This window comes from Puma concolor, chromosome C1, assembly GCF_028749965.1.
Source record: "Puma concolor isolate L17-30 chromosome C1, mPumCon1.1.hap2, whole genome shotgun sequence".
Lineage (NCBI taxonomy): Eukaryota > Metazoa > Chordata > Mammalia > Carnivora > Felidae > Puma > Puma concolor.
Window position 1 is genome coordinate 214,542,175 of NC_141674.1, and position 15,485 is coordinate 214,557,659.

At 60.1% G+C, this 15,485-nt stretch overlaps 1 protein-coding gene across 2 annotated transcripts; it reads left to right on the plus strand.

Annotated features, from left to right (window-relative positions):
- Nucleotides 1-1,515: 1,515 nt before the first annotated feature.
- ITM2C (integral membrane protein 2C) lies at nt 1,516-15,226 on the plus strand. Of its 2 annotated transcripts, XM_086719898.1 has the most exons (6): nt 1,519-1,739; nt 9,427-9,567; nt 11,541-11,729; nt 12,716-12,826; nt 13,356-13,506; nt 14,013-15,226. In XM_086719898.1, exons 1-6 carry the CDS (start codon nt 1,614-1,616, stop codon nt 14,102-14,104), a joined length of 810 nt encoding a protein of 269 aa, XP_086576024.1. In that variant the 5' UTR covers nt 1,519-1,613; the 3' UTR covers nt 14,105-15,226. The 2 variants fall into 2 exon arrangements, with proteins under 2 accessions (XP_086576025.1, XP_086576024.1); XM_086719899.1 differs by lacking the exons at nt 13,356-13,506; nt 14,013-15,226 and adding an exon at nt 13,032-13,274 and having other exon boundaries at nt 1,516-1,739.
- The last annotated feature ends 259 nt before the right edge of the window (nt 15,227-15,485 follow it).

Below are 15,485 nucleotides of genomic sequence, written 5' to 3' on the forward strand. Positions count from 1 at the left end.
TGAGAATCTCAAACAGGTTCCATGCTCAGCACGGAACCCGATCCCACAATCCTGGCATCGTGACCTGAGCCAAAATCAAGAGTTGGTTGTTCAACCTACTGAGCCAACCAGGCTCCCTGAAAAACACTTTCTGAATGGAGGAATGTATGTTGGGGATGCTGAGTGGGAATCTAACCAAGGGTTGGGACTTAACTTCTTCAAACACCAAGATTCATCTAGGAGTTCTTAGAGTTGGTTAACAAGAGTCCATAGCCCGTTCCTCTCTGGCTCTTGTCCAAACCAAATTTGTCTCCAAATTATCTTCTTCCACCTTCCCTTTCCCTCTCCCAGTTCCCCAGGACAGTGGCCTTAGCATCAGTTCAACCTTCCTTCTTAACATGTTTGTCCTCAAGCCTGATAAATTCATCCAAGACCTGAACCAGGATGGTGGAGTCTGGGATGTGGGTACCCAGGGCTCAACACAGCCACTCAAGACCTGGCAGGTAAGACAGGTCAGTGGAGGGCTTCAGACTGTCCTCAGCAAGCTTTCAGACTCCCCTAACTTCCCCTATCACCCCAACTGCAGAGCCAAAAGCCAGTGTTCAGCCCAAGGCTCTGTGTGTGTGTGTGTGTGTGTGTGTGTGTGTGTGTGTGTGTGTTGCTGGGTGTTGTCTCCAGTCCAGTCTGGACCAGGAACAGTAAGGAAAGATCCAGGGTTGGGGGGACAAGAGATGCTCCAGTAACACAAGCCCCTGGTCTTACACAATACCAGTGAGGCTTTGCTGGGGCAGTCTTGTCTGGGACCCAAGCCTCCAGACACCCGCCCCGCCCATCCTCCCACCACACTAGATCCTTCTGGATAGGGGAGAAATGGGCAACAGGGCTTGGCACTCACTAACCGACACTGCAGGCTGCCCTTCTTTCTCTACTCCCAGCATCCTTAGCACACATCCCCAGAGCCCCTCAGGAAGGTTCTACAGGAATGAAAAATGAAGGAAAAAGGATGATGGAGAATGAAAAGAGACGTGGATGGATGCAGGATGCAGGCAAGCAGTTGGGCACCTGGACTTGAAGCCTCCTCCTGGGTCAGGACAGGTGGGGAGCAGTGGGGACAGGTGCAGTAGGGGCAGTCAGTGTTTCCAAAGAGGAGGGTATGAAAGGGAGCAGGAGAGACGGGGCATTTGTGTAGAAGGTGCATTTGCTGGGCAAACATTCTTTTAACAAAGGCTGTGTTACGGGGATGCTGGTCTCGGAGAGGAAGCTAGAAGGAAAAAGTCTGCGAAAGGGGCTTAGTCCATGGGTGATTGGATGGATGGATGAATGGAGTGAGTGAGTGAGTGAGTGAATGAGCGAGTGTGTGAGTAAACCTCAGCCCTCCCTCGATCGGAGCAGAGCGCCCGGCAGGGGTCACTGCGCGCCCCAGGGGCTGGAAAGGGGGCGCAGGCGCGGCCAGCGCCAAGACCCTCCTGTGGGGGGCGGGGCGGGGCGGGGCGGGGCGGACTGGGGGCGGGGCTAGGGGGAGGGACGCGAACACCGTCCAAACTTCCGGTGCCTGCAGAGCGCGGAGAGGCGGCTGCACAGATAGAGGCTGCACGGACAGAGGCTGCAGGGCGGACGCGCGGCCGGGCGCAGCCATGGTGAAGATCAGCTTCCAGCCCGCCGTGGCCGGCATCAAGGGCGACAAGGCCGACAAGGCTTCGGCCTCGGCGTCGGCCGCGGCTCGGGCCCCGGCCGCTGAAATCCTGCTGACGCCGGCTCGGGTAAGAGGGGCCGGGGGTCGAGGCGCGCCCCGCCGGCCCCGGGAACTGCTCTAGGTGCATCGGGGTCCGGGAGCCGTGATCGGAGTGGAGTGAGGGTCCGCAATGGGTCATTCATCCCAGAGTGGGGAGGGGGCTTGGGTCCTCTCTTAAAACGGCAACCGAAAGCAAAAGTCCGAAGAGTGGGAGGGGTCCGAGTCACAGGTCCCCAAGGAGGGAAACGCTCGAGGTCTCTTCCAAAAGTGGAGGGGCTAGGCGGCTGGCCCCAAGACAGGGGAAGGGGCTGGTAGAAATAAGTTGGAGGAATGTTGGTGGGGGGTATGCGTCTGGTTCTAATCAAGGAGGAGGGGCCGAGAGAGTCGAGTCCCCCGGTGGGGGATGGGAGAGGGGTTGGACTGGGTTTCCCCAAACTGGGGGTGGGTCATGACTGGTAGGGAATGGCGGGGCGGGGGGGGGGGGGGGAGTCTGGTGCCAACGAAGGAGGAGGGGCCATTGATTTCGTCCCTAATGGGGGGTGCTGTGGGGGGCGGGGAATGTGCTGCTGGTCTGCACCTAAATTGGTGGACAAGAAAGTGAAGAAATGGAAATAAGCCAGAACCGGACCGGCTGCACGTTCGGGATTCGAGGTTCGAAATTATGAGGCCAGGCGCCCTGATTTCCCCACCCCATGCCGTCTGGGTCTCCCTGCTCCCGGCTTCCTCCCTCTCCCGGCTCGCGTTCTGGGCGGCTCTCTCCATCCCGCCGGGAGGCTCCCCCACTGCCCCGGTGCCCTCCCGCATCCTGGAGGCTCTTTGTGGGGGCGGGCCTCGGTGCAGCCCGCCCCCTCCGGCGTCCTCCCCCTCCTCCCCCTTCCCTCCTGCCTGGGGGAGAGAAGGCATTTCCGCCAGTGGAAAACTGTCTGAGCTGCGTGGAGTCTGACCCGGAGAGGGCAGGACGCGTGGCGGGCAGGGAGGCGAGGGGAGGGAGAGCTGGTCCGGCCAGGCTGTATTGTGCCCCGGCAAAGGTGTCCACGTAACCGTCGGTAACCGTCGGCTCCGGCGGTCTTCGGGCGCGCCAAGCAGTCCCGTCGAGACTGGACTTGCGACGTCTTTGTCCACTTCCCTTCTCTTCCCCCTGCTGGCTTCTGAGGAGTCTTCCTCAGGGCAAGATCCCTCCCCAAGTTTTGTGGCTCAGACTCAACCTTGCCTGGAGTATTCCGGGGGCTGCGGGGCGGGGGGAGAAACCTGGGCCCTGCTGGAGGGCACGCTGGAGAGGGGCCTCAGGTGGGTGTCACAGCCCCAGCAGAGACCCTGAATGTGAAATGCACCGAGCAGCCTCAGGCCAGCTCCCGTGCCCTGGTGTGGTCATTGCATCATCCAGGACCACCTGGGCTGGGCTGGGTTGGGGGGTTGCTCTGCACCCCCAACCAGAGCAACTCCGTCTTCATCCGATGTTTAGATGAGAGGGGACGTTCCGTATTTGAAGACCATGGTCTGCAGCTTTAAGAGTTTGCAAGGGTCTCTTCAAGCTTCTTTCCTCCCTTCACCAAGGAGCCCGCCTCCTCCCCTCCTCCCAGCCCAGGGAGGGAGTGGGGATGGGACCTGGCTGGCCCCTCTCTTCTCCCAGGGCCTGCTGCCCAGCTCAGGCCTGGAATTCAGGACCCTGCTTCTGAGAGCTACAGGCTTCAAGCGGAAGGGGAAACCAGCCAGACAGTAGGAGGATGTAATTCAGACTCTGAGAAGGTCCACCAAATTTCACCGGAGTGGCACATTCTCCAGCAGCCTCCTGATGGTGCCGGGCTAGATGGCAGATGCCAGCATCCCCTTGGCAGTAACTGACAACCAGCTTCTGGCTCTGACATCGGGCATCGTCTTTTCCCCCTCACCCAGTGTGAAGTGGAAATCTCAACACCTTCCTGGTGCTGTTTGGAATGGCCTTGGGCCTGATGAGCCAGCCTCCTCTCCCAAACCTTGTTAGCTGGGCGGGTCCCCTAGCTGTCTTCATTGGCAAGGAGGAGCACTGGGGGCCCAGGAGGAGGATTAACCACCCCCCCCCCCACCACCACCACTAGGACAGAAGTGCATAGCAGTAAACTATCGCAGCTTCCCGAGGCCCTGTTGGATGTTGCCTATTGGCTCTGACAGTTGTCTGATGGAACTGGAGCGGGGAAGAGAGTTCACGACTCTGAGCCCGATGTGCCCTCACCTGGCCAAGGGGCACACTTCTCACGTCCAATAACCAGGGGGCGTCGATCAAGTCCCCTCTCCTGCCTCCGGCAGCGAGCGCAGCAGGCACCCAGCATTCAGACACAGTGCCACCATTATTAGGGTACCATTTATTAGAAGGAGAAGGTGGGTGGGACAGACAGGCAGACTGGGAGGCCCGGCCATCTGCTTTGTCAAGACAGAGCGTTTGAGGTTTGCCCCGTGCTGATGAGGATGCGGAGGAAAGCTTTGCAGAAGGTTTCCTCTGACTGAGGGTGACCCGAGAACCCTCCTTGGCCACTGAACTGGACTCCAAAACCAGATTTAAAGCCCTAGAAGGACCGCTTGATGAACAGATGAGTTTGGGAACGCAGTGAGCTCCCCCGTGGCCGTTAGAGCAAAATGTCCACCTGTGTACGGGCCGACAGGGCCAGGGTGAGACCTCAGCAGCACCCCCACAGCGGGGCTCCCCCTGCTTCTGAGCAAAAACTGAAATACAACGAGGATTCTGTCCCCAGACCTGCTGCTGGAAGGAAGTGCCTCAGTGGGCCGGGAAGGGATGGGGGTGGGGGCCCAGCTGGGCCTCCAGCTGCCCACCCTCCCCTTGGCGCTCGCCTCTGAGATAATGAGAAGCCTGCGCTGATGGGCGACTGGCCGGAAGCCAGCTTGGAAAGTGGGTTGGCCGGGAAGCACCCCCTCTTAGCACCCTCTGGCCAGCCCTGCACCTCTCAGCCTGGCTCCCCTCTCCCGTCCATCTGCTTGTGCTTGAGTGCACACGTACACACACACACACACACACACACACACACACACACACACGCACAGCCAGGTGTGGGCGTGTACACACGGGACTGGGCTGGGGGGCTGCAAATGGTGGGGGGGGGCTGCAGGAGGAGAGAGACATGTTCAATACCATCATCTTCTCAGCCCCGGGTAATTTTCTCCTTGGCCTTGCCTTTGATTAATGGCTCCTGTGTCGCCCCCTCCCCCAGCTGCATACCTGGGGATCAGATTTCACTTTCCGAGTCCTGGCCTCGGGCCCTTGGCAGGCGGGAGCTGGGTCTCCCAGAGTGGTTGGGGGAGGGTCCCCTGCCAGCCTGGAGGGCGGTACTGATGGGCGTGGAGTCTTCCTGCCCCAGTGCCCCAGTACCCGCCGGCCCTGCCCGCTGAGCAGAAAAAAAGGACCTTTGTGGACAGGTGGTCCTGTTCCTGGTCCTATCTCGTGGAGGGGTGGGGGCTTTGGTCCCCTTCGTGGTCTGTCCTGGGCCCTCCCAGAGGGGCTTTGGCTTTGGGGCACACAGCACAGTGGTTTTTCTCTTCCCTCTCCAGTTCCCTCTCTTTTCTATTTGCTTTTCTGGGCCGGTCCTTGCATGTTTCAAGGCTGTCAGTACCGCCAGGGAGGATGAGTTCCTCTTAGAAGAAAAAAAATGTTTATGGTAAGATCACGGAAGCACAGCCTGGCTATCCCCCAACACACACACTCTCCAAGTTCTCTCTCCCCCAGGAGAGCTCTGTCAGCAGCCAGCTTTGCTTCTCATCCTTCGGAGCCTTTGTTCTCTAGAGTCTCATCTTGACCATCAGGACCGGAATAGATGAGAGAATGGGCCCAGCCTGGCCAAGCAAAGCAGAGGGTGGTGCAGGGGTCCACGCTGCGCTTACTCACCCGGCGTGTGTCCAAGCCGCTGAGCCACACGATAGGAATGGGGTTCCACTGAGAGCGAGTCCGTGAGTCCCCGTGGGCATTTGTACATAAAACATAGCTCTCTGTGCTCCTGTGGACAGTGGGCATTTGCCCACTCCCCTCACCTTCACTAGGTCTCTCTCTCTCTCTCTGTCTGTCTCTGTCTCTCTGTCTCTCTCTCTCTCTCACACACACACACACACACACACACACACACACACACACGTTGGTGCCCTTGAATCTGTGGTCTGCAGCCTAGGAAAGAAAGATGCTGAAGAAGAATGATACCAAGGAGGCCGGTCAGGAACCCCTCCCTCTCCAGCTGTCAGCCTGGGCTACAGCAAGTGCATTTCTGACTCCCCTGCCAGCCTCCTCCCAGCAGCCTGCGACTGTAGTTTAATCTGCTTGCAGTTAATTTGGGCATTGTTACTGAGAGGCTCTAGCTGGGGGGATCTCCAGGAGCCATGGGAGTCCGCTGAGTTAATGCTCCAGTTGGCTGGGTTCCCCTTGACCGCTGTGGCCCTGGCTTTGCTAAATCATTTAATGAGCGCCATTGCGGGCCTCGGTGCCGTGGGCAGAGGAGGCCCCGGGGCCCCTCCAGGTCCCCGCACGGCTGGCTCACGTGCCCCACACGAGTGCACAGCAAAGCACTTTGCTCAGAAAGCCCAGTTGCCTTGGAGACGGTATGCAATGTTTTTCCACTTTCCAAGTGAAAGCCCCCCCCAGATGTCTGGCTGCTCCATGCGGGGGTGGGGGCTTGGGGGGGCAGCATTTTCCTGAGTCTCCAGCATAAGCAAAGCAGCTCAGGGGTCTCAGGAAGCAGGCTTCTCCACAGTCCTTCCGGGTGAGCTGGACAGCCAGGAGTCCCCAGATTCTCCGTTGTGGAGCTCAGGGCCCGGCAAGCAATAGCAGCTTCGGGGCAGGATTCAGGGGCCCTTTCTCCTGCGGGGGGGGGGGGGGAGGGGGGGTGGGGAGGGGGGCTTGATGTCTGAAGTGGCTTTTGTCTCCAAGCAGGGACATCCATGGCTTCCAGTCTGCTTCCTGGCAAGCTCTGGTCCTGCTTTCCCTTCCTGCCTGCTGCTCAGCCCTGAATTTTCTGAGGTTTGGGCCCTGCAGGCTGGAGGGGTGCAGGGCAGCTGAGCCTCAGGCACGCACTAGGGGGCATCAGTAAAGGTGGGATAGGGAGCACTGTGTTAGCCCCAGACACGTGAGGGGTATGTCCCCACACACCTAGGACGGCCGGGGATCCTCAGCCTTCACAGTGACCCCCACAGAGTAGGGACGGGGAGTGGTATCCAGGGGGCCTGCTGGAGGCTGCGTTCTTCTCGGCCCTAGAGCCGCAGCCGTGCCCCAGGCACTGACCCAGCCAGAAGCAGAAAGGCTAGAACGGCTGCTCTAAAACCATCGGCCTCCTTGTCTGTGAACTTCCTTGTGGAGCAGGCCCTCAGGCTCTCGCTTGTGGACCATTGGCTTTGTTTTGTTCTTTTTAAAAGCAGTTCTCACAAGCTGGCTTCTCTGGTTTTCTGACCGCATGGCCAGGGTGCAGTCTCTACAGCTGGCCCTGGCATTGGCCCTGAAAAGGAAAGTTTCAGCTGATAAAGATCTGCTATTTTTATGTAGCACTTCATCCTTGACAAAGGGCTCTCAGGTTCCTGGTCTCCTTCAATCCCTGCCTCTTCACACTTCCTGAGAGATGCTCCCCTCACGGGGGATCCCGGCCCCCGCTGAGGCCTCTCTCAACTTGGGGCCACCACTCACCCCACTGTCTGTGAACGTCCAGCCCCAGGGGCAGGATCCGCAGCTGGCACAACAGCCTGACCTGTCTCCTGGGTCCGCCACCGGTGGAGGAGCAGAGACGCCACCACCCTCCTCCACAGAGGCCCCGGGGTGGCGTGTGCCTTGTGGCACTTGGGCTGCCAGGCTGCCCCGTCCTGCGCTGCTCCTGGGAGCCCGTTGAAAGTCAAAACCATTATAATCCCCTGGCTCCTGTCGGACCTTGGTTAGAGGGCCCGAGCGTGTGGAGGAGATGCCAGCCAAGTGGGTGGTGTCATGAATTTATCTTCCTGGTCTGGATCACAGGACCCCTGCGGCAGGGCCGGGCTGGGGAGGGTCCCCAGGCCTGCAGAGGGGCTCAGCTAGTGAGTTTGGCACAATGGGTTTGACCTCTCATCCGCGCCAGGCGACCTCCCCGGAGGGCAGACTGCGGCGTTGGGGAACAAGATGGGCCGGGGCACCTGTCCGTCTTGTGTCTGTCCCATGGTGCAGAGGCGGGGGACCAGCTGGTCTGGTGATGGGTGTGCCCAGTGAGGGGGAGGGTCCTCGTGGTATTTTTGTCCTTTTCCTGGGCTTTGAGGGTGTGTGGGAGAGCCCCAAGCGGGAGGCATTTGCCCCATCTGATGGTTACCCCTCCACTCCCTGAGGCCTGGACCCCATGCCCTGTATGCTGTAAGCCAGGGGGCTTCAGGGATTGGGGCCTGGGCATCACAACAGGCACCGTGCCCCACCCCCACCAGGCCAGGCCCCCTGTGCTGGGCTAAGAGATAAGGGCTTCTCCAGGGTAACTTGGACCTGAACTGTGTCCCCAGCCCCCCAGGGCTAAAGGGAGACAGGAAACCTGGCACAAAAGGGGCTAAGCAGACAGTTTGTGGCTTACGTGGAGACTGGAACTCCTTCCCTTCACCCACCCGGCCTCAGCTCCTGGAGGGTGGGGAGTCCTTGGGCCTGGACTCTGACCTCACCGTGACTGTGTCTGGACGCCATGGAGGAGGGTGTGAAGGGTGGACAGTGGAGGCCGAGACAGGCCTGGGCTTTTGCAACATCTCCCAGGGTGGGTGAGGGCCCGGGTTAGGGCAGGGGTGCGAAGCAGGACGTGCACAAACGAGAGATGGCCAAGGCTCATTAAGAGCCTGAATCCTGAGACTCTCAGTCCAGTGCTCTGGGTAAAGCGGTGTCACCGAGATCTACGCACACACCTTCGTCCACCAGCCCAGACCCGTGTGCCCTGAAGTTCGGTCAGTTGAACTTGCTGCTTCTTGGCAGACCTGTGGCTACTGTTCTGAGCCCAAGCCTGGCTTCCCCAGAGCAGGTTTTGTCCAGGAGCCTCCAGACTTCAGCCTTCAGGCTTCACTCCTGACAGCCTATTTAACACTGCCAGCCGGTGCCTGTGCGGGGCCGTAGCTGAGCTGTGCCCAGCATGGATCGTAGGCTTAGGGCCGCCGGGTCCAAGGGAGACCAGCACTGTGCCCAGACCCCATGCGCCTCCTGGAGCCTCTGTTTCCATCAGCCGGTGACCACTCCCTGCCATGGCCTTCTGGGGGGAGCCCAGCAGGCACCTCCCGCTGCCCCAATTCCAGCCTGCCCAGTGCACCCCAGCTTTCGGGTGGATCCAAAGCCTTCTCTGGCTCCCAGCCTGCCCAGTGCACCCCATTTCCTATAGGTTCCCAGGTCTGGTGCATTTATTAAGGCCACATCTGTGCTTCCCCCATTCTGTGTTTAAGAGTATATATCGTGGTCACAGCCGGCATAGTAAAGGGTACTAATGGCATGGATAATCCAAACGTGCCCGCTTAATCCCAGTGGGTCGTTCTGTATGGCTTTGATGCGGGTCTCAGTTTCTCTTTACCTGGGAGGAAGCTGGGAGGACCCTGGGGGGGGCATCCCTTCCAGATGATGCTCGTGTGTCCTTGGCCCCGTTCTCCCCTCCCCTTTTTCCCAAGGCTCGCTCCCGGCCGGCAGGGTGAGATCTCACTTCCGGGAAGGGGGTGGGAGGGTCCCCAGAGGTGCGGGACCACCATCTATCTGGCTGACCCAGCACTGCTGTCCACAGGAGGAACGCCCCCCCCACCACCGCTACAAGAAGGGGGGCTCCGTGGGCGGCGTGTGCTACCTGTCGATGGGCATGGTCGTCTTGCTCATGGGCCTCGTGTTCGCCTCCGTCTACATCTACAGATACTTCTTCCTCGCACAGGTGAGGCCAGGCGGGGGGGAGGCACGGGGCTCGGGGAAAGGTGTTTAGAGAGGAGCTGGCAGGAGAGTGAGCATGGGCAGGTGACAGCCAGGTCCTTAGGGCTTGTGAGGAGGGGGGACAGCAGGCGACCTGCCCCCAGGTGGGAGTGAATGCCCAGCCAAGCACCAAAGACCCGCATCCTCCCTCCATGGGGCCTCCTTGGGCTCATGCCAGCCTCTTGCCTGGTCCCGGAGACAGAACTGGAGCCCCGCCCTCTGACCCCTATGGACCCTGGTGGAGTGTCCTTAGCCACGTCTTCAGACACACCTGAGGCCACCCAGGAGCTCTCCCAGGAACACGGTTAGTGGCGGGCGAGCTGGGACTGGAATCCATTGCCCCTTCCCACAGTGTTACCCTGGAGTGTTACCACCAGAAACTCAGATCCAGCAGAAATCGGAACTCTGTGATCCCTCTAGAGCTGGACCCTGTGCCCGAGGGTCATGCCTTGGATGTTTGCTTGGATCACAAAACAAGGAAGGCAGAGAGCCGGCTAGTGGACGGATGCACCCCCACCTCCCGCAAGGCGTGGCCTCCGCCTGTGACAGCACCCCCGTTATCTACTCACACAGCCAAGTGAGGGCATGAAGCTGGGCGGGAGGACTGGTCACGGTCACGGTGACCTTGCGATCAGCCCAGACCTGGGGAGGAAGACAGTTGCCACCAAGGGAGTTAAATTAAAGCTCAAAAGAATAACCGTAAGTGTACTGAACAGGGAATTTCAGAGTGACAAAGAAGCTGAGAATTGCCAGTCATTTATGACCCAAGTGACCTCCCACCCTCAAGCATTGGCTTTTCACTTCATTACTTAGTTTTTCCGTGATGGAAATTACTGAAGAGTTTTTGTATTCCATGTGACTTTCCCCTAGAAACCTCAGCTCCCACACACCTGCCGACTTCCCTTTTTTTTTGGCTCCCCCCCACCCACCGCCTCCCCATCTTCCCCCTCCACGGCCAGCTCCCCGCGTGTTCCCGGTTCTCCCTTTCCCATGGGAGTCCTCTCCCGGGCCCTTTCCTGTGGCCCTTAGGAGCCTGCCTGGCTCCTGGTCCCCTCTGTCCCCAGCCCCAACTTGTGCCCTCCTGGGGCTTCTCACCCCATCCCAACTGCTGGGGACTAGGGGAACCTCAGAGCGGCCTCTGAGTCCGTGCCCTGGACAGTATGATTCATGTGCGATGATTCATGCTCTGGGAGAACTTACACTGCAACAGAAAGGGGAATTCTGCCCGTGACAGGCCAGGAGTCTGTACACAGATCTGGAGGAGCCCTGGAGAAGTGCACATGGGCACATCACTGGGCCTCAGTCAGGTCACACAGCCCCCCTGCCCTTGTGGATGGAGCCGTTAGGCCTGCTCTGCAGATAGAGGCACAGTGTTGCTCGTGGGGCCCGGTGTCCAGGGAAGGTGGTGGAACTTGAGTGAGGTTGGACACGGGGTTGGCTGTAGTGATGCCTCCAGAATCTCCACGCAGCTGATTTTCTCTGAGCGACTCTCCTCCCTCCTGGGCACCCAGCCTGTTCAATCCGGGGCTCCTGTGTTTGCCCCTAAGGGCGCCCCCCCATCCACTCCAGGCTCTTGCTTGGGGGTCTGTCCCTCTGTGGAGGGCACGTGGTGGCCGGGTCCTACCCCTGCCGATCCATCCCATTTCAGTCACAGGCTCATGGACCCAGAGGCCAGAAAAAGCCTGATGGATCACCTCGTTTCACGGATGGGGAAACTGAAGGCCAGAGAGGTTGTTCACCTGGGACCTGGCAGATCCCGCTCAACCCTCCCTGACTCCCCGTGTTCCTCAGTTTCTCCACCTGCGAAATGGGTCTCATTAGTCCCACACTTCGTGCTTGCCCAGGCCTTGGGGGTCGCGGCGCAGTGGGGTGGGCGGGGTGGCCGTGCCGGAGGCGCCGTGTGACTGGTCTGCCTGTCTCTTCCTCCACCTTGCCCAGCTGGCCCGGGACAACTTCTTCCACTGTGGCGTTCTCTACGAGGACTCCCTGTCCTCCCAGGTCCGCACTCGGATGGAGCTGGAGGAGGACGTGAAGATCTACCTCGAAGAGAACTATGAACGCATCAATGTGCCCGTGCCCCAGTTCGGCGGCGGGGACCCTGCAGACATCATTCATGACTTCCAGCGGGTGAGGCCAGCCAGGGCCGGGGCAGGAGTGGTGGAAGGGTGTCCTAAAGACCCAGAACCCCCTTCCGCCGAGGGTCGTGAGAAAGGAGAATACGAGTGCCCGTAGTACCTCCGTCTATGACGGCAACTATGTCTGGCAGACGTCTACGGGTCCGCTTTATCAGGATTTTAAAGACCTCGCTTCTGTTGTGTAGGGGTAGCGTTTCTCACTGAACGTGAACTAGCGCGGACGCTGGCTGTCATGGCGAGGCCGATGGTCCTTTCAGTTGGGTATTTTGCGGTGACTTTTTTTTGAGGTAGAGCACGCCAGTCAAGCTCATTACGTGTACAGCTTAGTGGGTTTTCTCCGAGGCCTGCATGTAGTGCCACCCGGATCAGATCTGGACCTCGGCCAGCATTCCGGAAGGTTCCCTGGTGCCCTCCCCTCGCCCCAGCCAGTACCCCCTCCCCAGAGGTAACCATCCTTCGCGCTTCTGTTGCCAGTGACCGTTTTGAGGCCCGTGAAACACGGGCTCTCCAGCCACCTGTCCCCCCGTACTTGCCTCCCAGAGCTTCCTGGGGATTGTCCGGTACGATCCCTTCACTCCGTATCCTGGACAGTCTTACAGCTGAAACCCCCCAGAGAGCCAGGGACGGAGCATCTCCTGCTGAGGGTCCTGGCTCAGGGACCCCGCAGGGATGCCGGGACCTCAGAGGTCTGATGGAATGCACGATTGGAACATTACTGGCTTCCCCAAACCTCAGCTCTGTGATCCCATGAGAAGAACCCTTGTAACGACCGAGGCCCTGGACAGTTGGTGTTTTTCACGTAGTAAGTGGAAGTCCCCGCAAATACAGGCTAGGAGACGAGCAGGAGCCCAGGAGCACCCGCCCGGGTGTTCGGGAATCGGGGGTGCATCGCACCGGCGTGGTCGGGCTGGTGCCTCCCAGCCCACCCAGGCCAGGCCCTCGACTGCAGGGACTGACGGGGCCCCTCCTCCTGCCCAGGGGCTCACCGCCTACCATGACATCTCCCTGGACAAGTGCTATGTTATCGAGCTCAACACCACCATCGTGCTGCCCCCTCGCAACTTCTGGGAGCTCCTCATGAATGTGAAGGTGAGCAGGGGCCCCGCTGCCTCGTAGGGGCCAGGCCCGGGGCAAGGGAGCCTCCTGCTGTGGGGGTCAGAGGGCCCGGGGGTGTTGCTGTCAGTGGGGCCCAGCACCCCCAATCGGTTCCCGCCTTCTCCATCTTCCTTCTCCCACGCCCAGAGTCCACACGTCTCCTTTTCTTCTCCCCACCACGCTTCCGCTCCCTCTCCAGCTTTGTAGCCTCCTAGGCCGTGCCCCGCTTCAGCAGTGCAGGGAACAGGTGGGGTCGCCCCCCTCCCCGAGCAGCACTCCCCGTGGGAGACCAGACCCCCACACGTGCGGCACGGCGGGCACCAGTGCTTGGCACAAACGGAAGGTGCCTGGAGACGTCAGAAGGGCGAGGCCCGGGGCCTCTGGATGGGGGAGGCGGATGCGTGCGGACGGGACCCTGCCGGAGTGAGCAGCGTGGAGACGTGGGGAGCGGACCGTGGGCCAGGGGACCCCGAGGGAGGAGAGCCCGGGTACTGAGCCGACGCTGCGGCTTCTCGCTTCGCAGAGAGGGACCTACCTCCCGCAGACGTACATCATCCAGGAGGAGATGGTGGTCACGGAGCACGTCAGCGACAAGGAGGCCCTGGGCTCCTTCATCTACCACCTGTGCAGCGGGAAGGACACCTACCGGCTGCGGCGCCGGGCTACCCGGAGGCGTGAGTGGCCAGCTCCTCCCGTCTGGGCCCCTGCCCTGAGCTCTAAACCATCATCCGGCCGTGCCGGGCCCCGTGGCTGGAGAGCAGCCCTCCCAGAGCTCAGACGGTAGCAGCAGTAGTAACAGCTAATGGTGACTGAGCACGTCCTATGGGCCAGGCCCTGGTTTACACTCTTTAGGTCCTTCTGAGACGGTGTGAGTTATCCCCACCGTCATTATTCTCGCTGTCCCTTTGAAAGATGAGGAAACGGAGGCACAGAGAGGTTCAGTAACACCCCTGAGGTCGCACAGCAGGGAAGATGGCAGAGCTGGGCTCTCACCCCTTCAGTACACTGCCTGTCAGTGGGTCTGGGTATCACTTCTGGGGCTGCCTCTTCCTCCCACCTCCCTGCCCCGGGATCCCGAGGTCTCGTGGTCCCGCTCAGTTCCCAGTCTGATTGCCTTTGCAGCCCAGCCGGCACTGGGCCGGGACACAGTCCTCACTGAGATTTCTCTGTTCCCTCTCAGGGATCAACAAGCGAGGGGCCAAGAACTGCAATGCCATCCGCCACTTCGAGAACACCTTCGTGGTGGAGACCCTCATCTGCGGGGTGGTGTGAGGGCCTCCCCTTCCAGGCCCCGCCCTTGCCCTCTTCCTTCTTTCCCTTCTGGCCACTCCGGCCCTCCTCCTTCCCCTCGCTTAGCTTGTACTTTGGACCTTTCCATAGATGTGACGTGTCTCCTGGTTCCTTTCCAGCCCTGCCCGCCTCCCTGTACCAGAGCCGTGACCTCTTGAGGCCCCACCTCTTCCGAGCTCCCAGGTCTGGGGGACAGGAGGGCGCCACAGGGTGGTTTCTGGGACCACCATCCTGAAGTCAGGTCCGCTGGGGCCAGCCCACAGCTGCACTGGCAGCCCAGGGGGAGGGCTAGACGGAGGGACCGGGCATGTGGGGGTCCTGGGCAAGGGGACAGGGTGGGGTGTGGTATGGGGTTCAGAGATATCTGCACAGTTGGGAAAGTCCCAAAAGGCTTGTTCCTTGGACAGCACATTTCCTCCTGCGTCCAGATTCCCAGACCTGGGCTGAGGGTAGGGTCATGTGCCCAGGGATGGACCCCCCCCCCCCAGAGCACAAGGGAAGACGGTGTCCTGGGGCTCTCCCCCCAGGACTCCTGTCAGTGCCTTCAGCCCACCAATGGGAGCCTGGAGCGAGGGGTGGGGATGAGTCCGTCAAGCACAATCGTTCTCCGAGTGGAACCAAAGAAGGGAGGAGCCAGGGCCCCCCGCCCTGGCCCCCCAGGAGCACAAGTGAGGTCCTGCAGCCATGGCCACAGGAAGGGGACAGAGCGAGGTGGGCGGCCTTGCGGGGCTGAGCGCTGAGCAGAGACGAGGGGGTGGGCTCGTTGCTTTCTCCAAGCTTGGAGCTGTTTGAGAAGATAATGTGGGGGGAAGGGAGAGCCACCTGGTACTTGTGCACCCTGCCTCCCCCTCGTTCTGAAATTCCGTCCCCCGGCTTTGGAGGAATGCAGCCTTTTTTCCCTTTTCCTTCTCACTTTTGCATGTTTTTACTGATCATTCAATATGCTAACCGTTCTCAGCCCTGAGCCTTGAAAAGGAGGCTTCGACGCCTCCAGCCAGACTTAGGTGCTCTCTGGAGATGAAAGTCTTAAATGCTTTGTATATTTTCTCAGTTAGATCCCTTTTCAGAAGTGTCTGTAGAACAATAAAAATGTTTGACTTCTGACGTTGACTTGGGAGCAGTGGGTAGGGGAGGGCGCCGGGCAGGTGCACCCCATCCCACAGGCTGGCCAAGGGTGCCTGGATGTGGAGGGCGGGGAGGCCAGCAGAGGTTCAGCCAAGGAGCATCCGTGTCCCCTCAGTCCCCTTCAGTCCTCACACCAGGCCGAGCCGGGTTGATTCACATTTTACAGGAAGAGTAGACGTGGAGTAGACTTGGAGACCGGAAGTAACTTGCCCAAGGTCATGGCTGCTTTTAAGTGCCT

What these genes read in the sequence shown, in the direction of transcription:
- ITM2C (XM_086719898.1), top strand. Translation starts at nt 1,614, where the DNA reads ATGGTGAAGATCAGCTTCCAGCCCGCCGTGGCCGGCATCAAGGGCGAC. An exon ending in TCCTGCTGACGCCGGCTCGG is followed by an intron (nt 1,740 to 9,426) that starts GTAAGAGGGGCC and finishes TGCTGTCCACAG; the next exon opens with GAGGAACGCCCCCCCCACCA. An exon ending in GATACTTCTTCCTCGCACAG is followed by an intron (nt 9,568 to 11,540) that starts GTGAGGCCAGGC and finishes CACCTTGCCCAG; the next exon opens with CTGGCCCGGGACAACTTCTT.